We start from the raw sequence: 27,147 nt of genomic DNA, 5'->3' as shown, positions 1-27,147 counted from the left end.
TCCATCGTTGATATCCGTGATCCTGTTAGATTCAAGATTGCTGTACAAAATGCCCTGAGTTGACGATTGACGATGTGCTCTTTTTTGTCTATACGTACCACCTTTGTACCACTCCTTTCTGTAAAGCCCGCGGGCGTTTAAAGTATTCTAAATAAATAAATATTAAAAAAATACCAGGTAAGTGCTTAGTTTTGCTTTAAAACACTTCTTAGAGCAAATAAATGGGAACCTAGGGACTTTACGGTTGGTTTCAGATTGTATGCGAAGTATAGATTAGGCTTTGCGAAATCTTCTTAACTTCATTTTTTAATTTCAGTAGCTTCTTGAACCACCTAAAGTATTTGCTTGCTTGTATATTTCTCGCTTGTGCTTAAACCACTAGCTCACAAGATAGAAACGCTCCAGCTCCCTTCAGTACAAGTCGACATCTTTAGAATAAGTCGACATCCCCTGAACAACGCTGATTCTGGGGTTCCCTTGCTCGGCGGCTTATACCGAATCCCACTTCAATAGAGGGAAAAGCCTATATAACTACCGACTCTTCCGGTGTGCCGCTGTTGCCACGAGATAAGTCCGTCGTCCTAGCATCTTCGTGAATACGGAGCGGTTTTTTTCGTGCACTTTTTCGACCACAGTGTGTTTGTGCACGATAACCGTTTCAGCGGGCACGCTTTGCCAACAGAGAAGCTTAACGCTGGCGCGACAACTGTAGCGCCGGAAACGCGACAAAGCAGATAGGCGAGGCAGAACCAATTTCGACTCAGGCCTTTCAATCACTCGCCTGACAGAGCTTACACATTCAAAGGGAATACCTCTAAGCCCGCTGTGTGCCCCATTTAATCTGGATAATATTTTAGTGCTCTGGTACAGCACAGGAAGCACGTTTGTGGTTTCACTCGCCTTTACGCCGACGAAACCGGGGTGCAGAAAAGTTGCATTTATTTCGTACATTCTGCGTGAAACATTGAACTGGAAGGCTTTACGCTTTGCATAACGTGCCTTTTGAAACATTGATGAAGTTCACAACTCAAATTATGCTGAAATAGTAATAAAAGCGCTAGGCTTTACGAAAAGGCGAGTGCGGAGCAATTTGTTTTTGACCAAAGTACGCTTAAGAACTTCAAATCTAGTTTTAACTGGCCAACAACAAACTAGCGTGATTCGGCCTTTCGCAGAATTTGTTAGGTGGAACTTAAAAACTGCCGAAAAAGCCAAAAAAAACTTTTTTTATACTATAAGGCTTTCACATGCCAACGAATACACAGAGGCTGTGGCGTTCTTCACGGGAAATAATTGCGACAGCGGCATGTAAGAGATTGCATTACGAAGAGTACAAATATTTCCGTTATTGCGTTTTCAGAGCAGTTGCAAAACAGGCGGTGCTTAGGCGACCGTACGAGTAAGGAGCAATATTGTGAATTTCCAAGAAAAACCGCAGGTTGGACGCAAGGATGCAGCCGACTTTTATAAGCCTTGCATAGAGCATAATAATGGTGCATGTGACTCTTCATGTCTGGGGCGTGAAACTACCCATAAGAAATATTGCAGTCATGTCAAGTGCGCGGCCAACGTTGCAGTGGCTCTTCAATGCTACTTCCTCAACACCTTTACTTGATTTTTTTCCGGGGTCTATACACCTTTTGATCTTTTTCGTCCCGGGAGCTGCCATTTGATCAGTGGGCTGTGCTAGCGGCCCTGTAATTGGCGCAGTCGACAGGAAGATGTAAGTGCGCATGCGCAGCATAGCCGAGAACATGTCCTCATCTTATTAAAGACTAACGGATGAAAACGTTCATAGAGGCGTCTCATCGCGAAATGAAGACTGGCTGCCTCCTCAGTGAAAGCAGTAGTTCAGTTCGTTGCTGTTTCATTTCCTTTGCAGGAAGAGTTTTCTGCTTTCGTATTCAATGAGAGGCTCTCAACAACCATTGAAGAGACGAGGGGAATTGGTTGTGTTGAAAGCTGGAGTGTATCTCGTCCACATGACGTTTGTGTGATCTGGAAAGGAAAAAAGCACTTGCTGCTGCCAGCTTTGTTTCTGTTTTCAATAACTAATGTACGTGCTTTACCTGAACACAGGAAGAGAATGCGTGTCTGTTTTCGAAGTGCAGGGCTTTAAAAGCCGCAGTTATTCCAACCCATAAATACAAGCGGAGGGCAAATGCGCACCTTAACCAAATGTAACGTGGCGGCAGAGCAGATGAGACGAACCACGAAGTAGGTGAACAAACTTTTTACATTATTTACATGGCAGCGATCAGCTAGTAAGCGCAGGACGCCAGCACCTCCTTCATCGTCTTCGCTGGCCTTTTCTAATGGTGCTGTCGAGTATGCATTCCTGTATGTCCCAGGACCATATGGTATCGCCTTCGGAAAGGCATATCATCTTACGCGTTGTGGAAAAAGCGGCACATTTTCCAACCAGCCGTTGCGCCGTTTTCTTGGCTAACCCCACCTTCCCCTTGTTTTTCTGTCACTGTAATCGGCTACCTGATGCATACAGGGCCTTGCAATATGAGCTTATTTGCATGATATTTCAAAATACATATCACCAGACTATGTTCGATTACTTATTAGAGTATATTAGAGTATGCATTAGAGTATAAGAGTAGGCATTAGAGTATGCGATTACAATAAGAGTATATAAAAATCGAGTACATAAGTGCTTTATTAGTATAGTGGCCTGTTTAGTCTTCGTATACTTCACCGTCCGGCGCGGCAAATTATGTCTTCGTCGAGTGCTCCTTCGCCGTTGCAGGCGTACCCTACTTCTTCTTGTTCTGGGCGATTGCATTCTCGCCTGGCAGTGCGGCGTGCTTCCCGATAAACGATCTCTTGTTTGGGCGTTCGGATCTTCTTTGGTCCCCCCATTCCCCATATGCGCGGCACAGAGTAGGAGAAAGATTTTCGGCGCCGCCGCATGGGCCCCGAGTTTAATGAGCGCAGGCGGTTGCCCCAAGCAACACGGAGCAAGTGACTTCGGCAGCAGAAGGCAGTCGTTTTGTAGGCGATGCTGTTTGCTCAAGCGCTGACTGGCACGTGGGGTCGGTATTTTCCCTTTCTTTTTGCGTGCCCCTCGCGTGGCGCAAGCCCAACCGCAAGCCTGGACGACGCTGGGTGGTGGTGGTGAACGTTTATTGGAGCAACAGGGGAAGGGGAAGGGATGTGGGAAGCCTCCTTAGTCCAGAAGGCCTCGTGATCACGCTGACTGGAGAGCCCGGGAGACCCGGACCTGCTGGCGGGCTGTGTCCGGGCTGGTCAGCTCAGTATGCCACTGCTCCAGGGGGGGATAGGGGAGGGGGTTAGTTGAGTATTGGCGCTCCTCACAAGATGCAGGCTCACGTGCGCTGGGTATTTTCCTGGTATTTGTTCTGTTTACGGACACCAGACCCAAAAGATTAAACAGCTCTGCTGTTAAAATATCGAAAATAGTTAACCGTGTAACGCCCTGCATTTCTGCACAAATGCAGATTTTCCGAAAGTAACACCTTTAGTCGTTATAACAGCGTAAATCAATATAACTGGTCGGGCAGAATATTGAAAAAGCGAAATAAGAAAAGTGAAGAGAATAACATTTTTCCTAGAATTATCTGACAAAACAAAAGTAAGCATCTTATACATCTACCCCCTATAAAGAAAGATAAAGAAAAAGTCCGCCAAACAACGTTGGAAGTACTATAGAAAAGCGTTAATGAACCAACTCTGAGGTACATTTGGATACCTAGGAAAAAATACATGATTATCGAAGTAACAGCACTTCATCGGTATAATGGAATACATTTACATCACTGGCAAAAAGAAACAAAGGAAACTTCAAAAAAAATTTCAAAGCATTTCGCTATTCATAGCAAAATTTGACTGTAAATGACTCACGCTGTAAAGCGGCACAAAAACGCTACCAATTAGCAGACAATCCTCTAAATTTCTGCACATTTTTTTAGCACCACACACCAAACAACGTACGCTATATTCAGAAATACCTCCAACATCCCCGTATTTACAGTAAAGATATTGGATGCTGTCGTTCCTTTCCCTGAAGTGCGAGTGCCCAATCGACCGGGCCTTGGTTGATTTGGTGGGGTTGCCGAGCTCGATACCACATTACTGAATACACGAATAATAAACAAATTTCCATCTGCAACCTCCAACTCTATGCGCTCAGAGATCACTTGAGCGCTACAAACTTTAAGTGTAACTCTGTCATGTTTCAAGTGGACAAAGACCACTTGAGCGACCTCGGCCATCACTCACTTCTCGCCACAAGATTAGTTGCTCAATGCGTAGTGGCACCTTTTACTTCCTGTGATACCCTCAAACTCCCAATTTTCCTCTAGCGACGGGAACACATAAATCATATCGCAATATTTGACGAACGACACCCGACGAATTACGAAAAGCTGCCTACTTCGATTTCTCAAATTAGAGAGCATCTTTTTGTCAAAATTAGCTTTACAAAATATCGGGAACCAGGGCGTTCAGCCGTGGCAGCTGAGCAGCCGGTTAAACTGTCCACCCCGGTAAGGGTGCTAATGGAAATGAGGAGACGCAGCGGAGGCGACCGGGAGCCCTATAGACTTCCCTGAGTCGCTGGCGACTACTGCGCCGCAGCGCGAGGGGAGCGGGAACGGTCGGAGTGTAAACAGCTCTGATTGCACAGCTGCCTTTACCGCCTTTCGCGTGGTTCAGCGCATGCCCCTTTGCTAAACATCAGTGCGCGCTCCTTTACTTGTGCTTTGCGTTCTATTTCTGAAGCAGGTGGCCCCCTTTTTTTCGTTGTTTTATTTCTGAAGTAAGCATCGGTCTCATTTTACGTCGTGTTTTATTAGCTGCCCCGTTTCTATTCTTTGTGTTTTACTTCTGAAGTAGCCGCTCGCTACTTTTCCTTTGTGGTGTAATGCGGATGAACGCGGTCCTCTCCTTTTCTTTGTGCTTTATTTCTGGAGTAGGTGACCCGCTCTTTTTTATGTCTGCTTTATTTTCGATGTAAGTGGCGCGCGCGTAAGTTGTTTGTGTGTGCGTGTTGGAACCCGGTGCTGCAAACGGTAATTTAGGAGGTAGAGTTTTTTCTACCCGTTTCTGGCAGAACAGCTCACCACTCTACGATCCGTTTAATCCTTTCATATTACCATGATCATAAAAGCGTGTAAAAAAACCTGTGCGACGTACGTTATACAGAAACAACGCCACAGTTATGAATACTGCCGCAAAGAGTGTACACAAAAAGTATGAGCATTGTGAGCGCGTGGTTCCTTTCTGGCGTAAAAGCGGGCATCGCTTTCGTCCGGAAGCAAATCAAAACTACTGAATGCGGAAAAAAATCTTCCAGAAGAAAAAAAATAGAAAAAACATTACAATTCTTGCTTTCACCCAGCTGGCAGTGACTGACGAAATGATGAGGTGCGCGAAGAATGCTCGCAGACTTTTTTTTATATGTAGTGGCACCGGTTTACTTTACCGCGGTTCTGCAAAAAGCAATATAAAAGTCAAGTAGTTCCTGCGCGGCGTACAGCAAAATACATTTCTTTTCGCTCCCGCTTTTTCGCCTAGTCGTCGTCTCTTCCGCCAAACAATTGCAGCAAACTTTAGCGATCGTAGTAGGGGTATATGATGTTTGTCTTGCACGGGCATCCACTTTGAACCGACCATGCTTGGTTCACCCGCAGAGTCAAGCAATCCATCATTCGAAACGGCCGCACCGATACCGCCTAATGAAGCGTGCAAACGCTTTTTGCTGTATATTTTCCGTCCTTCTCCGACACACCCTTCTCCGGAAGTCTGGGCCCGTGTTGTAGCCGGTTTCGCCCGAGGCATAATGTTTATTTTGCCTCAGATAGTCTGGGGTAAAGCAATCTGGACTTCGCTGCTTTAATTGTGTGAGAACATTTCACGGAAATCTTGATATTAATAAATATGACTGTTTTCCCGCTCCTCTTAGGGTAATGAGTGTGCAGTTTCCCATTTCTTCTGTCGTATGACCACGTATGTAGCGTGGTAACTTATAATTCTAGCTACTAATGGCGTTTAGAGGAATAGCAGTCACGAAGCGATGGCCGTGCGCTTGGCCGACAGGACTTAAAAGAGTACGTTTAAGTACACTGTCACAGCCGTAAAACACGGGAGCACCCGTGATGCCCGTGATGGGAAAAACATCTGACATTCTTTTAGTATTGTGTTTTCTTACATAGTGCAGAGTTTTTTTTTCGTGTGTTATTCCTACAAATCTAAATTCTGTTGCGACCTAAGTATTCTTCGAGCTCGTAGGGCTTTGAAAATGGAGCCAGTGAACACGTTATAACTTTCTGTTCTCAATAGTTTTGTGTTTTTCAATGGAGGCGAAAAGCTGAAGCGGCCGTGTGTTCGAGATTTGGGTGCACGTCAAAGATCCCCAGGTGGTCAACATTATTCCGAAGCCATCGGCTACGGCGGGCCTCGTCGCCTGCGTTGCGTTGGCACGTTAAATCCTAAAATCAATCAATCAATCAATCAATCAATCAATCAATCAATCAATCAATCAATCAATCAATCAATCAATCAATCAATCATTGAGCGTACTCTGACATTGTACTTCATTGTGTCATGAAGTTGCTATTTTGCCAGTTGAAGGCTCGGACTACGTCACGTTGCTGCTACGGGCGAAAACTGGGCATCAGGCCAACCCCTTCTTCAAAGAAAAGTCCAGCGGACAGCGCGTACATGACCACCCAGGGTAACACGCTGGGCCGGCTTTGCGCCCTAATGAAAACGGGCACCTTAGAGTTCGTGATGTGGAACTATGTCCATCTCTTAAAAGTGCGCTACGAGTCTCTCTTACGACAATCGTCGCAGGCGCCGATCCGCACGCGGAATTTGGGGAGGCCCGCATGGGTCCCCTCAGCCTGCAGGGTTTGTTCGCTTGATGATTCCGGGCAGGCGAATGCTCCAGAAGTTGCATTTGCTTACGGTTCGTTAAACACGATTGCTTTGACATAGCTGATGTATTTCCGCAATATTTCGCCACTCTTTTCTCTAAAGAGAGTACGTATCATATGGAGAGTATTTCCAGCGCAGGCTTAGCGCTTCTTCTGGGGTGCCGCCAGGGGGGCAGGTTCACTTTGTCGAGTTGATGTGCGCTCCGGTGAATGCGGATTAGTTGAATTGTTTGCGTGAAAACCTTGAGGAGTGCATCGGCGCTCTAGCAGGACGCAGTCGCTGTTGGGTTTTACAAGTAGTTGTATCCGATTATTCAGGCTGTGCATCTCGAGCTGTTGAACGGTTTTTTTTTCTTCACAGAGGGCAGTCTGAATTCTTCGCGAAGGCCGCTTCATTCTGATGGCAAAAGGAGGTAGGGATCCTGCGGAGTCCTAGACTCACCGACCGATCACGCTTTGAATGCAGACTACATACAGCTTCCACTTTCGCCAGCGCTGGTTTGCCCGAAATCATGACAAAGCGCAAACGTGCAGCGTGCCACGTCGCACAGTTTATTCGTCCCTTCCAATGAAACAAGATTTTTTCAGTTGCGCAGCAAAGATTAGCGATTCTGGGTGCTTCAACTCTGCTGATCAGGCGAAAGCCTTAGAGTGGATCACAGATAGTTACTAGACGTTTTGTGTGAATACGGCTTGTCCCGTCTTTGCGGGAATTCTGGATATGTTGTATGTGGACGTGTCTTTTACGCGCCTTGTCAACGGGATTTTAAGTAGCCCGTTGCTGTCACCCGCGTGATAACGCAGTGTTGCCCCTTGTCACCCCTACACTTTGACCTTTTCCTTGATCCGCTTCTGCCCCGTATTGATGCAAGAACCGCCATCCGTGGCACCCCGTTGCCTGTAATTCCCCAAAGTAAAGTTGTCAGCTTATGCTGACAACGTGTCCTCGTACATTCTGGACGAGGACCGCTACCCAGCGTTTATGCGGCTTTTTAATTAGTAGAGGGTGCTGTCTGATGTTAGATTGAATCGTGCAAAAAAGTCCAGTGCGACGGGGCAAGCTTGCGTCTGGCTTGACAGGTGACGTTGAATGGGGGATGGTTGTGCGCGTCTTAGGTGTGGTGTTCGGCGCCTCGCGTGAAGTGGCACATCACACGTGGAAGCGCCTCACCGAACAGCGGATCAATGCATCGTGGTTGCAGGGACGTTCAGGCTGTGGCTCGCACAGCGAAGCTACGTCTATAAGCCGTCCATCTTAGCGGCGTTAATTTATGTAGTGCGCGTGGCAAAACTGCCCCCTTGCTTCCCAATACAACTGGCGAAAAAATTTAGCTCGCATTTGTAGGTATGCAAGAATAATATTGTCGCGCGTGCTTTTGAGGCTACCCAAATGCATGGGTGGTTTTACTCTGCGTTGCTTGCAAACCGTGTCTAGTCGGCTAAACGTGCGCGCAGCGTTGTTTCTGGTTGGCTCTACTGAGTAGCTAGGGAAGCTGCTGCAGCCGTACGGTTAGGTCTCGCCTGTTACTTTACTATGAACAAATTGCCTGTTCAGCTCGTCTAACAGCCGCAGCTGTTTTATAAATGCATTAAAAATTATTATAAATCTCTTGACTCACTCGTCAAACCTACATTTGGGAGAAAGTGCCTTTAGCGAATAGTGTGAAAAGTTGGCAATAATATAAGAAGATGTCGAACAGTTTCCCGTGGCGTCGGTTTGAATACCCTGACATCGGCAGCACTTCCAGCTGAAATTCGGAAGATTGGATGGTTGAGGGGCTTGGAAGTTCTACCGACATGTGACCGGCTGGCTTAATGTGGCATTGTGCGTTCAACACGGTGACCACAGTCTGGTCTCTGGCGTTTAGCGCCGTTCTAAATGGACTTTTCGGGCTCAAACTCTGAAACTGAGGTCGTTCCAATGATGCGTTGGTGAACTTTCTGATGCTTGCAGGTGAATTTGTATTGCTGCAAAATCATGGTGGGGGCATGCCTTCGAGGCCAACCATAAATGGCGATGTGCCCACAGTGGCATGCGAATTTCATTTTGATGAGGCATTTGGAGGGCATTTTGGCTGCGCTAGTAGATTATCTTTTTATGTTTGCTTGTCGGCTTGCTTAAGTTTTGTCAGAAATAAGACTGGAGTGGTATGTATAAAGCATAGGGCCGAATTGGAGTTATTTTGTGGTTGGGCGCAAGGGTGGGAACAATTTTTTCTGACATTGTTTGTAATGAACTTTTCTTAAAGTTGTGTTTTTTTGGCACTTGCCTTTTCCCCGACCCCCAACCGGCGTTTGTTTTTCAATGCGTTGATTGACCAAGTTGATAATGAACTGGGTGGATACTTTCCGGTTCTTAGAGAGGCTTAAAGTTGGGCTAGTTGGTAATCTGACTGCATTTTACTAGCGAAAAATAGACGCGGACAAAGAAGAAGTACACAGGACAGGACAAGAAGAAGTACACAGGATAGCGAGTGTCCTGTGTACTTCTTCTTCGTCCGCGTCTATTTTTCGCTAGTACAAAGCACTTAGAGAGGATGTCATTACTAGTCGCCGCGACCCAATAAGTTTTCATATTTCTAGTTATTTCTATTTTTTTTCTATATTTATATTTCTAATGCTATTTTTATTGCGTGTACTGTTTTTGTGCCATCGGTGCCTGATTTTCAGGTGCAGCCAATTTCAATGCTTTCGCTTTTGTAATCAGCCGCACCTGAACTAGGCCACCGTAATGTTCAGCTGAAGCAGCGAGAACTTGCAACTCCCACCTAGGTGACAAAACTCACGTCTTAATTTCACTTCAAAGCCCTATTGTTGCGTCGACCTTCTGTATTCATTCCTCCCTAAGAAGCATCTCAATGAACGGGCGATTTGTTTTGTGGAATGATGAAAACGTTAAGCTAGTGGGACACGCCGGAGCGATGCTAGACACGCCGAATGGACATCACTGCCCAGGAAGCCTGGGCACACTTTTTCAACCTTGGATCACGGCAGATGGCAATCTTGCCTTTTCAGTCGTTCACACCGCCAGCCTGTTCATTTCTGATTTTCAGTTAAATGTAGCCACTATTAGATGCAGAGCATCTGAGTCACTCGCCTTGTCCCTCCGGCGTCGTCGTCGTCGGCGGCGTTGTCCGCCCCTCCCACATTCTCCTCGCCGCGCCAGCTGCGCTCTCCTCCGCTCACCCCTCTCCTCTCCGATAGCGCACACTCTCTCGCGAGGGGCATTGGATTGGATTCGATTGGATTGGATTGGCTTGAATTGGCTTGGATCGGATTGGCTTGGCTTGGCTTGGCTTGGCTTGGCTTGGCTTGGCTTGGCTTGGATTGGATTGGATTGGATTGAATTGGATTTGGATTGGATTGGATTAAAGTGGATTGTGTTGGATTGTGTTGCGTCATAGCCGCGGCAGACGCGCTGGGGCCGGCGCATGTGCAGTACTCTCTCTTCCGCGGTTTCCTCTCCTTCAGGCGCGCTGCGCATATAACCGGTGTGCCGTTCTCCGGTGAAGCAACATCCACGCTTGGCTCAAACACCTAGAGTCCGCGCCGCTTTACAAGTACGCCAACGTCGTCGTCGACTGGGACCGGCTTACGCAGTCCCCTCAACGTTATGCGCGCTATAAAACGCGGTCCCTTCGCCGCTCCGCCTATGCGTCGCATCTACACAGGGGTTCCCGCGAGGGGAGGTGGGAGATTTTTTGGTATTCAACACGAACCTGATTGGTCACAGCAGAAGATACGTTCGCGAAGCAGAAACAACATGATACGTTTTCTGTGGCAATGAATTCCCATGTTTGGCGTGTTGATCATCGTCAATGTATTCATGGGAAACCAGGCCGTGGTGAAGTTGCCGTTTGTGAGGGTCACGTCAGGAGAGCGGGTATGTCTTCACAATGACTCAAAGTTGTGCACTTTAAAAAGCAGAAGACATTTACTCCTAACGTAAAAAAACATCAGGACGAAATCTCCAAAATATTTCCCTAAGGTGTGCACTCGCAGTCTTTTCGTTGCGCATTTTGTACTTCGTCAATAATTCATCATTGTGGTTTCTTTTTCTGAATCCAGAGACCTGAGGAGCTGTTCCCTGACAGCTGTTGGTGAGGACTTGCTACGCCATCTGCCAAATCTAACACACCTGTAAGTAATCGACTTCGGTACATGCATGAAGCACAGATAACAGAGGTGCTGTCAGTACGCTCAAAGAAATCGTCGCAAGGTGGCTTCAAAACAACGCCCCCAAAGCGACCAACCTGCGTTACCAAACACGCAAATTTAGCAAATGACAACGCCAAGCTTTCAAAAGGAGCAAATTAATTGAAAAGCTTGTTTCTTCACAGAAAGATTTTTAAAGCGGGAAGCTTTCTTCCATGTACCAAATATAAGCTGCTCCGATCGCGCTGGAATTATGAACTACTCGCACAGACCCCGGTAGCGTTTTCCTCCTTGAGGTTCTTTGAGTTCCATCATCAGAATAATCATCAGAATAATAATAATAATAATAATAATGTTAATAATAATAATAATAATAATAATAATAATAATAATAATAATAATAATAATAATAATAATAATAATAATAATAATAATCATGCCGCAATAGGATAGACGTCGGCTTCGTAACCGGTGCGACCGAGGTTCAATTCCGACCGCAGAAAGCGTTGTTTTCCCTTGGGGATATTCGAGTTTCTTCATCTTCAGCATCGTCATCATCATCATGCGCCCTTGGTGGGAACTTATTGTGGAAAGTTGGCTTTCCTCCAGCGCGGTTTGGCCTTGCGATCTGCGGAGTTCGTGAGACATAGAAAGCTTCGATTTAAAAATCAAATCGGCCCTGGGACATCGCAACGCGTGCAACAGCGCCACACGGGCTCAGCGCAACGTGCGCCGCAACACGCAAGGCGTGCGTGCCGGTTGGTGTCCTAGGGCAGCTGATATTTTCTACTCGGATCGCACGCTTGTTCTCACCAACCATTCGCCAAATTCGTGGATTTAGTCACGCTGATTGGTCATTTTCGAGCATTGTGGAGAAGCCCGCCTGCAGCTGGTTGTTCGAGTGTGTGGTGGCATCTAGAAAACAAGAATGGAAAACGCTTAGGCAAAGAGGAGAGACATGCCCCATTGTTCAGCGCTTCTTGCGCTTGTTTTCAAGTTGTTCAAGAAAATGAAATTAAAGAATGTCTGTCTCCGAAAACTAATGAAAGACATTAAAAACCAGTTCGCACGAACATCAAGTAATAAGATACTTTGATTTATCGCAACAAGTATTGGAGCGGTGCCGCGGAAAATCAGCCGGCCGAGATGTTCGAAATACCGTGTTTTCGCGATTCTAAGCCCACCCTCCCTCCTCCATGTTCTAAACACTAGCCCCTACATTTGGGAAAAATTGGAAAAGAAGTTTCCTTGCGAAACTAAGCGCCTCCTTTTCTAACTAATCATCGCAAGGTGGATTTCGGACGCGTAGAAGCGGACCCGAGTTGACCTTGCGGCCACGTTATTTGTGAAGTTTTCAATTACAAACCACGACCTGCTGGGGAAACTGAGAGTGAAGGCCCATGCGACCCAACATGCTTAAATGATAATGAGGGTGACTCAGTATGAGACGTCAGCAGTGGATTTACTGTAGCTATTTCTCTTTTGAAATATTTGCCAAACAAACCATTATTCCATGCGCCCGCATTGTCCAGGTACGGCCGCGGAAAGAAGTGTCGAAGGGGCCGGGGGCGTAATTTACGTTTTTCTAAACATAGCACCCCCCTCACTCAGGGCATCGCAATCGTGGAAAAAAGGGGGTGCCTAGAATATAGTAAATACAGTACTTTAGCTTTCCTGCAACTTCCAGCCGCGTGGAATGTGCTGCAAAAGCACAGCTTTTCCGAGAAAAACATGAAATATTGCGCACAGGCACCAACCACAAGGCAATCTAAACAAGTCCGACATTACACAACGTTTATATTTGAATCATGTTGTTTTATGCTAGAATATATTCGTTTTACGGTTATGGAATAGTTGAAGTCCTACGCCTAAATACGTAGACTTATACACCCGAAACAAAAGAAATGTGGACCCCGAAATCTTTTGGATATACCCAAAGCCATCGGGAGTAAATTATAAAGCATTCTTTAGTCAACGTACTGCTCCGAATGAGGAATGCATACGCACAAAAATTTGTTGCCGGGGGAAATTTCAGTACCGTATATTATTACAAAAATCTGGTGAAAATTTTTTATTGGTATTTTCAGTACCGTATATTAATAAAAAACATCAAGTAGGAGTTTTTATTGATATTTTTATCTTTCACGAGAGCATCTCTTTACAAACGGGGTAGTTCTTTTTGCACTGTCCGTTAAACATGTGCGGCAGGACCACCGGCAGCACGGCAAAATGGAATTGTGGGCTTCCGGGGAGCAGTTTGCATAGTAAATTTTTATTGCATACGCTGGTATAAATCTAAAAGTTACATGTAGAAATTGTGGTAAAACATCGTATTACGCTCATAACATTTGGCTCTGAATTTACCGCTTCTTATTTTCGCTTCTGTTACTAGGTGGCTGGATGGAAACGAGATCGAAGTTCTCCTCCCTCACGGATTTGCTTCTCTCAAGCGACTTCGGGTTTTGTGAGTGTCATGAAATGATTGAAGTGAGGTGGACTTCTTTTGTAAACTTTTCGGGCCCCAGGAAGATATCCGACACCTCAAAGATTTATTTATTTATTTATTTATTTATTTTTATTATTTATTTGTTTATTTATTTATTTATTTGTTTATTTATTTATTTATTTATTTATTTATTTTTGTTTGTTTGTTTGTTTGTTTGTTTGTTTATTTATTTATTTATTTATTTATTTATTTATTTATTTATTTATTTATTTATTTATTTATTTATTTATTTATTTACACATACATACTGCACATCTTCTCATGGTTTTTCAGGCAGTCGACATACAGATACAAAACAAACAAAAACACAAGTACATCCTGCAGTTTAACTAGTCTAGAATAGTAAATGAGCTATACAATGAGAAAGAGGATAAATAAAATCAGGAATGCATAGCGCATTCGAAGTTAAATAAATGTTACATTTCAGACAGAAATTCATCCGTAGGGACCTTGCACCACCGATTGGTGAGTTGCAGTGGTGAACAGCCAAAGAAAAATGTCTATAAAAAACTCAGTTTGGGATGGGAAGCTGCCCAATATTTAGCCCGTGCTGGCTTCCATTGTGAATAAGTGCTGGTATTGCAAGCTGCAGATACGCATGAAGTGACGGAAGGTGGGGTGAATTAATCAAGGTGCAGAGAAATTTTAAGCATTCGAGTGGCGCCAGAGTAACCACAAAAGTAATCAGTTGGAAGAAGGCGAAAAATCGCGGTCACATCTATGGCAGATAAAACTGGCGGTTTCCTTTGGTATGAATTCTAATTTAGCAGTGTCGAATACATTGTGAAGGTCCCGCGTATCCAACTGAAAGGCTTTCCAACGTTTTGAAAAGTAGAAGCGTAGTTTGTTTTTTGCGCTACACGTAGAACACGCTGCAGGTATCCGAGGACTTTACGGCTTTGTTATGCGTGATATCGACGTGCTTGTACCAAGGCATAGTATGAGTAAAATATAGGCCGAGGTACTTTTATTCAGTTTTCCCTTGTGGAGGAGATAGATTGAGTGACTATCGAAACAAGTGAGCGGATGAGTCACTAGAAAATGTCATGGACGAGGTATTTTGCAAACTGACGTTCATTTTTCACGTCTGAAATATTGTACAAAAACTGTAAAACTGTAAAATGATTTTTTGTTTTAGCCTGATCATCGATATAAGTCGTATTTTCTAATAATTACGCAGTTGTCGGCGTATAGTCTTATCTGGAAAGATAGAGGACCTGGTATGTAATAATGAAATAGCAAGACAAGCAGGCGTCGAACTACTCAGTCTAGCGGCACGCACCTAAAGTTATGGGAGGAGTATCAAAAGCTCTTCAACGGAAAATCAAATATTGTGAGCGATTCCAAAGAAAACTGGATTTACAACCTATTAAGAGAACTATGTCACTTGAAACATTCGGCACAGTTGTCCATGTTTAGTTCAAGAACAACGCTTGGTGTGTTTCACAGAAAATGCTCGAAAACAAGTAACGAAGGAGCGAGAACTATTGCATCGAGGTGCCATAATTTTAACAGAGCAGCTAAAACGCACAAAGAAAACAAAACCGGTATCTTCTCATACCGCTGCCGGCTTCCTTCATTACTCAGTTAGCCTTGTTTACCCAATGGTGTCGCAGGTCACTGACGCGGAACAAGTTGGTGGAGCTGAGGACGCACGACTTCACGGGACTGACATCGCTACGAACGCTGTGCGTGCCTTCACGGGCGTTTTTTTTTACGTGAATCATTGCGTGCTTTCCATGTGTATTCATTTCGCTGGGCGTGTTGATCAACAGAGCGAGCGCTTATGCCTATGGCAACAGGGCTTGCTGCAGAAAAGTGGCTTCGCGTGTGTCGAAACACCCTAGAAAATATAAAATTTGCCAGGGTAAATTTGCCAGTGTAAACTCCAGGGTAAATTTGCCAGTGTAAAAGTGCCAGGGTAAATTTTCCAGGGTAAACTCCACAACAGTTTACCCACACAGCTGCAGTCGGCTGGGGCAAATCTATGAGCATGTAAACACAGGCGCTGCATCAAGCTCGGTACTATGTTGTACTGAACCTATATCATTGAAAAATTAGATTGGAACTATCGGTGAGCACAATATGTATTCGCTATATGCCAAGCTTTTTCCAGTAACGTGCTTTGACACGTGTTTCTCCTTTACCGTAACATCACTGACCAGGAGGAAAACTGTAGTTACGGCTGATGCTTTTTGCAATCACGCTATTCTCACTATTTCAGCCACCTTCAATGTTTTTAAATATTCTTTGGGTCAGCGCCACGGGGAACATCAATGCGTAACCTGTGTGGGATAAGGTGCTCAGTTTGATTGATGTGCTTCAAATTTTTTAATGTGGGTTTTTCTCTATGCGCGAAATATGGGGAAGTTGTCATGCATGATGAAAATAGGATCACAGTTGCGTAAGCATAACGTTCGCAGCGGGAAACTCAGTGTGACGGTTTTATTAAACAGTGGGTGTCAGAAATGTGCATTTACTCAGCCAGTCCACCTAATGCTCCATCCGACAACTTCAGTCCTAATCGGCACTCGAGGAGTTCTATGAAACGTCGTACTTAGTTGTTTTTGTTGCCGCGTTAAAAAGCCATGTTGGGCTTGTTAGTCCTCAAAAATATTTTGCCTCGAGTTATTTGTGATTCCGTGTTAACCAGATCAATTCATAGTTTGCACGCACATTATGCTCCAAAATACTTTACCACAAAAATTATCCCTCGTGTTTTGCGTTTCCTTCCTATTTCGCATTTCAGTCTAATTTTGGTTGAAACATCAGAGCGCATCTCTAAAGTCTTTTATCTGTCTATTGCAGCAACCTGGCGTACAACAAAATAACGTATATGGACGAAGCCTTTACAGCCCTGGAAAACCTCCGGACACTGTAAGAAAGTCTTTGAGACTTACTTCTTTGTAGATTACGTCACTACGTAAAAGTTTCCTTCAGCCACATAGGAAAAAGGGCAATGCCGCTCCTCACGCGACTGTTAAATAAACATTTTGAGGTAATCCGCATAATGTTTATCAGTTATCTGCAGTTTTCGCAGCAATCTTTTCTCCAGTTTGGCCCCTAATCTTTTAAGTGCAATGCACTTCTTAAGCGACCCTGAACCTGCGTCCACCGGCGATGTCCGCATCACATACCCACGTGGGGGATTGGCCAGGAATCTCCTCGTCTTCCTTGGCAACGGGGGGAGATGGGCGCGCGCTGCTTGGCCGCTGACATACCCACGTGGGGGATTGGCCAGGAATCGGGCGTGAGAAGGGCTAATGCACCCGCTTAAAGGAGTACGGACACGAAATTTCAAAGCTGAGATCCGCTCTAGCAATCAAGTACAACGACAACACAAATAGGTGTCTGTGAATAAATGCATCTTTCTTTCTTTGTAGTTGTGTGTGTATGTGTGATCTCTCTTTCGCGAACATTACCGAACCGCGCAAATTCAACTCGTCCATTCGCACTTTCACATTCTTCCCCTCGGGGAAATGCGGGGAATCTTTTTATCTTATAGGAGAGCGTAGATGCATTTTCGGATTTTCACAACGGGCCCAGATGTTCTTCACAGAATCTCTTCACAAAAACGCTGTTTACCTGCTGGGCTAACTTGCGTCGGGTGAAGCCCACTCTGATGATTTACGTCACTTGCACTTTTTAAATGCAGAGCATTTCAGTAACTCATGATGTCACCCGCGTTGACGTCCGTAGTCCGCACCATCGTTGTCCGCACCCCTTCCTACTATATTAAAAAAAGTACTATAATGCGCCCGGTTTCGATCCGTCGACCCTGCGGGCGGAACGCAATGTACATGGTGCTCTACCCACTGCGCCACAAAGCCGAAACTACTTAACGTCATGCGCCCCCGGAAATGCTCTGCATTTGATCGTACCCCTCGCGAGGGGGATGTTTCACTGCGTCTTCTGTCGGTCGCGGGACCCGTGGCGCCATCTGGCGGAGGCGCGGCACAACTCGTAGCAATTTGAAAAGATGCGGCGCCAGCCATTTATTCGATAATTTCATAAATTACTTGGCCACAACGTCAACTCGGGCCCGCTCCAACGTGTCGGAAATCTATCTTGCGATGGACGCTGAGAAAAGGAGGTCCTTAGATTCGCATGCCAACTTTTTATCCTTCCATTTATTTGGTGCTCTGTGCCGAAATGGAGCACTAAAAAAGTGCGATTACCAGGCAGCTACATGCGCTACACTCAAATTACGCTGAAGCAAGAGATTCGTCAGCATCATGATCATCATCATCGGTGGCCCCAGCAGCAAGCAGGAGCAGCGAAAACTCAAAAGCTAGCCAATCAGCCAGGAGCACGGTGCACGAACGCGAGGTGCGCGCTCGTAGGTACGCGTGAGACGCCAGCGCCTGCGCTCTTTTTATTCTCGCGCAGCGGCACGCTTTCTTTTTCTGAACATGGGTGTGTTGCAATTAGGGTAGATAGTACGCCGCTGAAATTTTTCAAGTTGTTTTTTGAAGGGCTTCTTATAATCATAAACCGAATATCATTTTTTTCTGCGCATGCATTAATGGCTTCACCCAAACAGGTTCTCTGTTGCTTGGACAAGAGTTTGCGAAGGCGGAATAAAAATCTGTAATGTTTTAGGAAAGTCAGTTTTATAACGAAGAATCGAAACAGTACTCCCGAAGGGCCTTTCTTCCCTCGCCAATCACTGTTGCAGGAAGGTGTATACGCACTGGCTGCCACCGAAAAACAACCCCCGGGCATAGATGATGCCATTTATACCAACTCTGCGGAAATAATCTGAGTTGGGACCCAAATTCAATATTCCACCCTCTTACTACATCTAGGCTTCTAAAACTTGTGACGTGCCAACACTTACCGGGAATCAGCAATGATGCTGTGGCGAAAACCTCAGAAGCAAAAGACATGGCACGATCTCTCTGGGGTGCTTGTAACGGCAAGAAACAACACATTAACTGTCAACTCTACCCACACCTTTTCTCGCGGAAACAGTAAGAGCACAGGCGGTCTTACCCTGTCAAACCCCCTCATAATAAAAACTTCCGCCTTATGTACATCCTTCAAAACAAGAACACATACTTTGGCCTCGCCATTACCCATGTGATACGTTGTACTCCGTTTTGCTACGTTAGCCAATTTTAACCCAATTTTCGTTTTTTTTGTCCGGTGCTTAGGAACACGGGATAAGAAGGCTAATGTTTTTCCATGTGCCAAAACACGTTATGAGTTCTTAAGAACGTCATACGGGTCAGGAATCAAGTAATCTTAACCCTGTCTTTTGAAAAACGAATTCATTTTTGTCAAACGAAATACAGGTGGTACAAGAATTGCCCAGTGTTGAAAACGCAGGCGAAAGTAGAGATTCTCTTCGCGGTTGTTGGAATGAACAGCGGTATCTATTTTAACAACTTCATTGCCTTTTGGGAGTGACGACTAACATGAATAACTTACTTTTTTATCTACTACAATTGGTTGTTTTGGTGTCAAAAGTGCTATTACATGGCAATAAATCAAGCTTGCCTTGTTTGACCACCGTAGCGCACTCAGCGATCACGTGGAGAGTTATACGCCGATATGGTCCAAAATCTGCTTCAATTCAATCTAGTTTTGCTTTCCAGATAAAACCGGGCTGTTTCCTGGGTAAAAGCAGCCTAAGCAGCTTGACGGAGCCCAAAAAACCACTACAAGCCTCAGTGACCAGCATAATCATAAATATACAAGTTTGCACATGAACATAGCAAATAGCATCCGTCTTCAGTCTTGAAGCATAACCAGAAAAATGGCAGAGGGGTGTGTGGCTTGGGTAACAATATACTTGCAATGATAGTTAAAGGGAGATGGTGTGATTTATAACTTCCCCGTTCCGTATCCCTTGTATAGAGGGTGCGGGAGAACAGGCAATGCCCCCTCCCCTTGAAAAAAACAGTGAATTGGGCGAGCGGCTATACTTTGATAATGAATAAAAAACAAGCACGAAAATGCAAACAAAGAAGCCAGAGAAAGGCACCGCTGAACTATCTGCTCATTCTTTAAATCGAAGGTCCTCATGCTTCACTTGCGCCGTCCATCGTCCCGCCAAAAGGGCACTGCAGGAAATCCAACTTACAAAAGTGGTTTCCACCAAAGGAAAAACAGGCGCCTTAAGAAAAAAAATGCCCCCTTGGTTGGAATCGTACCTGAGAATCCATGCGTTATGAAGCCGGCGTCTATCCGTTTGTGCCATTCCAACACGGTCGAAGCAGTTTGGATTTTTGACTTTGACGCAGTTTGCATGGGGGATATTGAAATTTGACTCAGTTTGCATGGAAGAAAGGTTCGTGTATTAACCATCTTTCTTGTGATAAAGGGGCTGCAAATTTTTTGTATTTCATTGCATTTGGAATTTGCATAGGTTGATTGCACCGAAACGTTTTCTTCATTCATCGCAGAAATAGCATGAACACACGGTTTGCAACCTCAAAATGATCGCAGCCATCATGGCCGAACCGCTACAAGGAACGCAACCAGTTGGAGGCGCTAAGGAAGAAGGGCGGGTCAATGGACTCTTTTTGTTTGGACAACATGCAAAAAATATTTACATTAAGCCTCTTCAATTTCCTGGCCCAAACATCTGATTTAAGGAATGGTTCTGTGATGTAATACCTTCTGCATCGGCTTCCAAACTGGCATGAAAAGAGAACGAAACATTTTAATGCAGCTATCGCTATGCTGTCTGTTTTTTCGTAGAGATCTGGAAGGAAACCGGATTGGAGCCATGAGCAACGACACTTTCTGGCCTTTAGTCAACATCGAGTCCCTGTAAGTTGTCTCCCCGTTAGATTCATGCCCTTACAATGCATTGTTTTTTGACCAGTATTTTACCTCTAAGCAAGGCCGAAAGGCAAATACTTCCTGAATGCGTCCAGAGCCGATTTCTGCGCAAGAATCTAAGATAGATATTGCGAAGAAAAATAATAGATACTTTAGCAAAAACTGCTCGGTTACAAAAACTAGAAGGAAGGCTAAATGTAAAGAGAGTTGATCGGGTGTCAATTGTTGCCTATTCTACTCAGTAAAACAACAATGAATATTTCTTTTCAGTACCATAGCAAACTCGTGAAGAAAAAACGTGAGCTGTTTAGAAAAAATTCCTTTCTTGGTATCACGCCCGTACGTGCCAAAGGTGGTGATTTTTTTTAGGTTGCACTTGTCTACAAATAGATGAAAGCCACAAACAGGCCCATGCCCGGAGCCAAAGTTTAATGACGCAACCTTTTTTTCCGCGAAAATTAACCTTTCCTTGCCTCCATCAACCATGTCTGCCTTGAAAAGATTAGCACACTCGAGCGAGCCACAGTAGCTCATGTATGTTTCTATCAGTATATCGGCACCGAATATTGTTTTTCGTTTGACACATATCCTTCGATTGGTATATTTCAGCCTTTTTTGTGGTCCCCTAAGGTTTACTTATCGAGTGGTATAGTTTACAAAAACACTTTCTATTATATATCTCCTGAATTGCGCCTTCTTTTTTCTTGTAGTAGAAAAAATATAATTCATTTTAAGATATATCTTAGCCAGTCTCACTGGATCGTTAAGGAAGTTTTGTTTCCTTGGTTAATCGTATATATTGTAGGACGCGATATTATCTCATTCACACGACTGGCTCTGTGTCATCCGCAAGGGAGTCCAATTGTACGTTAACAAAGAGAGTGCGAAATGTCAGACACCAATTGAAGATGTAGTTCACTGTGTTATACTGGTTTGACAGTCCTTTTACTAAAGATATGTCTGCTTCGTGTTTCAGGAACCTCAGGAACAACCTCTTCCGAACGTGCTCTCCAGCGCTCTTCGCACCCCTCCTGAACATCACACACATGTGAGTTCTTGTGATAAGATCCTAAATACGTATTCGTCGCCGACATCGTCACGTCCAACATAGCTTCGCTTCTCCTCCCAAACTACGAATTGCTGAACGTATTTCTCGGCATCCCAGATAGATTGTTTCCGCGTATAAACATTGGCTGTTCCGAGAGGACAAACGTTTTTTTCTTCGTTCGACGTGGAGTGAAACTCCAGCTGCGGGCATGGCAGGATGCAGCAAGTGCGCGCTTCTTGGATCGCTAGAGCCCGAATGCAATTTCCGGTTTCTGCTGTGCCTGCTCAGGCTACTTGGTGGTGTGCTACACCGCGCGCAACATCTGCAGGGCCTGCAACTCCTTGTCTAAGCTAACCTCAGCTGAATGGAATATCAGCGATGTGCGTATGCCGTAAAGATGAGAGTGTTAGGCAGAAATTATCCTATTGCCGGGACCTTGCTGACATGCAGCAGCGTACGAGGCATTTTTGAAAATTTGGGCATTGGCGGACCCATGAATAGGGACAAAAGCTTGCGCTTTTTCCTCATGGTACGAAGCTTGGCGATGGTTCTTTGATTCCAATGCGCGCAGTGTGCTTCTTGGGAATATGTAAAAGTACGAAAATCCTTGATTGATTGAAGGGCTTAACGTACCGACACAACGAAGGCGATGAGGTGGGCCGTAGTGGAGGGTTACGGATTAATTTTGACCACCTGCGGATCTTCATCGTGCGCCGAAATCTCGCACACATGGGCGTTTTTGCTTTTCGCCTCCATCAGAAAAGCGGCCACCGCGGCTGGGAATCAAACCCGCGACCTCGTGCTCAACAGCACAACGCCTTAGCAACTGAGCCACCGCGGCAAGTAGTACAAATATCCTGTTAAAAAACTTGATTCCCGGTTGCGAAGGTCACGTTTTGCATAGCGACCTAGTGCATCTGCACTTCTGTAAGGTGTTATGTTCCTTTTTCGATATACTAAGGTGAATGTACGCGGCTTTATTCACACTTATTACTTTTTTTCGCTCATTCACCTTCGTTTGTTCAACAAGTTTTAACTAAGCGAGCCCTCTAATTATTGGGGCTGACCTCTACATTTTAATCAAGCTCTGCATTTCTGGCGTCGGTAATTTGACACATTTTTGAGCTAGTCGTGCCCCTACACAACTACACAGTTCAGTTCGACCATTACAATCAGATGAGCGAGATATGCATATGTTGGAGAATCTTGTCAAGCTACTAGCACTGGGAACCCGACCCATGCAAGGTAAATTTGCTGAAGGAAACCCCAGGAATAATTTAAGGAACAACTATAAAAGTCACAACCGGCGCTCTTTTAAGTCAAAATGTTTGGGTATTTTTTGTCACAAAAAACAAAAGCCGTTTAAAAGGGCGTGTCGATCCGAACCCAGATACACGCGCGAACAACAATATAAAAAGACATTTTTTGGAGGCAATAAGGTCGGCTTTCGGGCTTTCAAGGCAAAGGCAACGTGATACTTATAAAACCTCTTTTACGGCGACATCGTGTTTTCGTCTTTCTTCGCTTTCTTTTTTTTTTTTTTGTCTTTCCGAGAGAAATGCTAGTAAGGTGATGAATTGGGCTAGTTGGTTCCGCATGTTTGAAAACTGCGCTTGAGGTTACTAAGAACACACTTTTAAGGAATAAAAACGAACGACGTGGACAGCACAAGCGCAAACTAACAAGTGATTTATTAGAAGCGAAAAATCAAAACGTTTATAAAGGGTTACAAAGTACAAGTGTAAAAGGTAGGGGGGAGGAATTAAAGCACATTCTTGATAAAACAGGCGCTAAACATCGTAATCTGTTTAATGGCTCTTTATCTTTGCTTGTAGAACTGAGCTACAGCGTTATCTACGCTTGACGCTTTTGTTTACCATGCTTACTTGCTATCAACTGCTCTTCATGAGTTATATTTCAGGCGGGGCCACCACAATTCAGCATGAGCTCACGCATTCGGTCTGCTGTGTTGAAATGTGAAATACTTCCACAGGTATGCTTGTGACACTTCACTCTCAAGCTTCCCTAAATCAAAGTTCTATGTTTATATCGTGCACTTCTACTCACCCGCGGTCACGTTCAGCTGTCACGCCATATCACGTCATCCACGCACGCACTAAGCAAAGCATGGTTTCACTGATGCAGCGTACAGAGTTGGCGCACACAAGGCTCCTACTCAGGCAACCCGGATTTGGTTCTCATACGAAGTCAACTGAGTATTCAGGGCGAAAGCCATAAGTGCCCCATTGTACGAATAACCGGCGCTGTTTCTATCATGCGGTACCTAAAAGGGCCTCCGTGTTGAAACGAATATACACATTTGAGTTTCATTTCATTTCATTTCATTTCATTTCATTTCATTTATGTCCACCTTAAAGGCCCGAAGGCATTACATAAGGGGGGGGGGGGCGTACAGGGTATGATTTTCTGCTCAACCATGAACACAAACAGCAGAAAAAAAATAAAAATAAAAACAGAGTGGCACAAAAAGTGTTGCAATAGACATAAAGGCAAAATACATGGCTCCAAAAAGTAATCTGCAAGGGCATATGTTAGCTGCATTTACTCAGGTTGTGACATGTGACTGTTAAGTTTACTTCGGAAGGTTTGGCGGTTGCCGCACTTGACAATGTTATCAGGCAGGTTGTTCCATAGGGTAATTCCGATGGGGAAAAAGGAGTTATTCATGGCTGAGGTGCGGCCGCTGATTGGTGCTATAGGGTGGCTGTGGTTAATGCGGAATGAAGTTCTGTGTGATGGTTGCAAGAGAGCGTGCCGTGATTGTGGGCGATAGACGAAATCGTGGATCAGGCTGAGCCGACAAACAAATCGACGAGATTCAAGTGATGGCAGGTTCAATTATTCTTTAGTGCGGTCACGCTGATATCGTTAGAATAGTGGGAGCAAATAAAACGGGCGGCGTGGTTTCGGATTCGTTCTAGATCGTTAGTAAGATATGATTGCCAGGTGTGCCAAATTGAACAGGCATACTCGAGTTTCGGTCTCGCAAAAGTTTGGTAAGCTAACATTTTATATCTGGCGCAGCTAATTTCAGGTTACGGCGCAAGTATCCTAGTGTGCGTGAGGCTTCGGAACAGATAGTTTGTATATGAGTTGCCCATGAAAGTGACGATGACATATGCAATCCGAGGTATTTGTATGAAGATGTAGAGCTAATCGAAACTGAATCAATGCTGTAGGCGTAATGAGGTGTGCTGCGTCTGCGGGGGAACGACATTGCTTTACATTTTGTTACGTTTAACGGCATGAGTGATTTGTTACACCAGGTTGCAATCATTTGGAGATCTTTATGAAGAGCAGCGCTGTCGTCTGGATTACAAATGGGGGAGTATAGAACGCAGCCATCTGAAAAAAGTCTTAATCTTGATGATATGTTAGTAGGCAAATCATTATTGTAAATTAGAAACAGCAGAGGGGAGAGACAGGCACCCTGGGGAACGCCCGACGTTACATCAGAGAGAGGAGGAGAGTTGTAGTTATTTGCGCTAGTGTATTGCTTGCGGTTTTTTAAGAAGTTTTTGATCCAAGAAATAATGTTGACAGGAATTCCAAGGTTATACAACTTAAGGATTAATTGGTTATGGGGGACACGGTCGAATGCTTTTGAAAAATCTAAAAATATGGCATCTGTTTGAATGTTTTCATCCATGAAGTTTTGTATAGCGTGCGTGAATTCAGCAAGCTGCGTTTCGCACGACAGAAGTTGGTAGTGTAACTGAAGCGGGGTCTCCAAAACACGAGTCCGATGCAGTATTACCGCGCTACATCATTACGTTCATAGCAATGAAACAAGGCTTAGCCTACTGAAATGAACGCCGACGTCATATCACGAATACAACTGAACATCACGCACATTATCTGCACGCGTGCACCCCAGCCCTGAACTCTCATTTTGGGGAAGCCGCAGCGCGAAGTTTCCCGTGCCTGCGTGTCGAAGTATTGCATGCCAATAGACGAAGAAACGAAAACGTAGAAAGAGACAAATGCAATGTAGAAGCACGAACTTTCATCGTAACTCGCGCACAAACACGGAGAAATAAAAGCAAAAAACCAGACGCAGACACGATGCATTGAAGAAGATTTTCCTTTATGCAAGGCATTCACTTTCAATCACTTGAGCTGAGCTCAGTTCCCTTAGGACTTTTTATCTCCCCTTTACGGCGGCAACCGCTTTCTTTACAGGACAGCAACAGCAACACGAATAGCTACAGCAGCTTTCGGTTTCCGCACAATGGGGAAACTAAGGCCTGCGTCCAGACTGCTGCCGATGCTGTCGTATTAACTTTAAGGAATGACGTCATTTCACGTCTCAGCCAACCGAGCTGTGTGACACGCCGTTTTTTTAAATGCGGAGCATTTCTTAGGCTCGCCTGGTCCTCCGTCGTTGATGGCGGCGCCGTCCAGACGCTCACTGCGCATGCGCAACTCTCCTCCTTACACCCACAGCTCCGCGATACTACACTTTAAAAAAAGAAATAGTTAGCGGCGCCCGGTTTCGAAACCACGACTCTCTGGCCGCAACGGGAGGTACGCGGTGCTCTTCCCACTACGCTACAAATCCGGGACAGGAGCAAGCGCTACGAACGCACCTTATGTCCTTGACTCATTCAAACTACGTCAAGAAGCTAGTGATACAATGAAGGCACGCGAAGCTGAACGTCAACGGAAACGACGAACTGAAAACTTTAGAGGGGGATGCTGAATTTCCCGTGGGAAAGCTGTGGCAGGAAGCGCCACGCGCCTGGCAGCTCAACCAGCCCCGTCCCCAGCGCCTCTGATGCTGATTGTGGCAGGATGCCCCTAGGGACTGGCCAACCAAAGAAGCCATCACGAGATAGGTTCGCCTTCAACCACCGTCGTCATCTTCCCGTAGGGGAACCGCCGAAGAAGAAAAAGAACGAGAAGACAAAGCTGCGAAGAGGAGGGCGTGTACATTGCTCTCAGCCGGTGCACCAATGTCAACAACCTTTACCTCACCAAAGCTGACGGAGACTACCGATTCTACCACAGAGACAACATCGACAAGAACATGATGGGCGAGTTTCGGCGCCTCGAGAACCACCGCCAACTCACCGTAACACAACAGCACTTGCGTGTCTTTGCCACCGGTGTGGACCCGGACGCGGAATTCCCTCTGGCGCTAGTAAAAACCAGATCACTCAACATAACGGCAACACAATGGAACCATATGGAACCGCCACGATGCTTCGCATCCTCATCAGGGTTCCCCACGGGAAGATGGTGTAATTTTACGTCCACATATCACGATAAGACTTTTGCGTAAGTAGTCTGAACATAGCCTAAGGTATGTGCCTTAAAAATCCTTCGGGGCAGTTAAACATGTTAGCGTGATGTGAAGGCTAAACTAGTATGGCTTCTCCTGCGAAACTTATCCGAGGCCTTTTGCTATCCGTAGTTCACATACTAATCACATGCAAGGCACTCCACACCACACGACGCAAACACTTTCCAGAAATCTACAGACAACAAATCCCACTCCACCCATCGCACTTCTTAGGCGATGAACCAATGTTTACTGTCAAACGTGTTTTTAAGTATCTATCAGAAGTTCAATTTCTGAAACTCATATCATATCATGCATAATCACAACCTGGCCCTCTACACCAGCCATCTCCATTGTCTTTATTGTTTTTACCTCTGTTGCTATTCAATTTTAGTATTCACTTTTAATCTGTTGAAGCTAACCATCTGTTTTT

The 27,147-nt window shown here is 45.0% G+C and overlaps 1 protein-coding gene across 1 annotated transcript in view; it reads left to right on the top strand.

The window, feature by feature from the left end:
* LOC144153815 (uncharacterized) overlaps positions 1–27,147 on the top strand; it is a 309,530-nt gene that overhangs the window by 234,600 nt on the left and 47,783 nt on the right. The window contains exons 10-15 of the mRNA XM_077685544.1: positions 10,977–11,048; positions 13,456–13,527; positions 15,186–15,257; positions 16,378–16,446; positions 20,278–20,349; positions 21,338–21,409. Of these exons, the coding sequence (XP_077541670.1) occupies positions 10,977–11,048; positions 13,456–13,527; positions 15,186–15,257; positions 16,378–16,446; positions 20,278–20,349; positions 21,338–21,409 (429 nt within the window). The remainder of the gene's footprint in view (positions 1–10,976; positions 11,049–13,455; positions 13,528–15,185; positions 15,258–16,377; positions 16,447–20,277; positions 20,350–21,337; positions 21,410–27,147) is intronic.

The sequence above is a fragment of the Haemaphysalis longicornis genome, unplaced genomic scaffold (genome assembly GCF_048455015.1).
Source record: "Haemaphysalis longicornis isolate Haplotype H1 unplaced genomic scaffold, Haemaphysalis longicornis Haplotype H1 scaffold_9, whole genome shotgun sequence".
NCBI classification, from domain to species: Eukaryota; Metazoa; Arthropoda; class Arachnida; order Ixodida; family Ixodidae; genus Haemaphysalis; species Haemaphysalis longicornis.
This window is presented reverse-complemented; position numbering and strand designations above follow the sequence as displayed.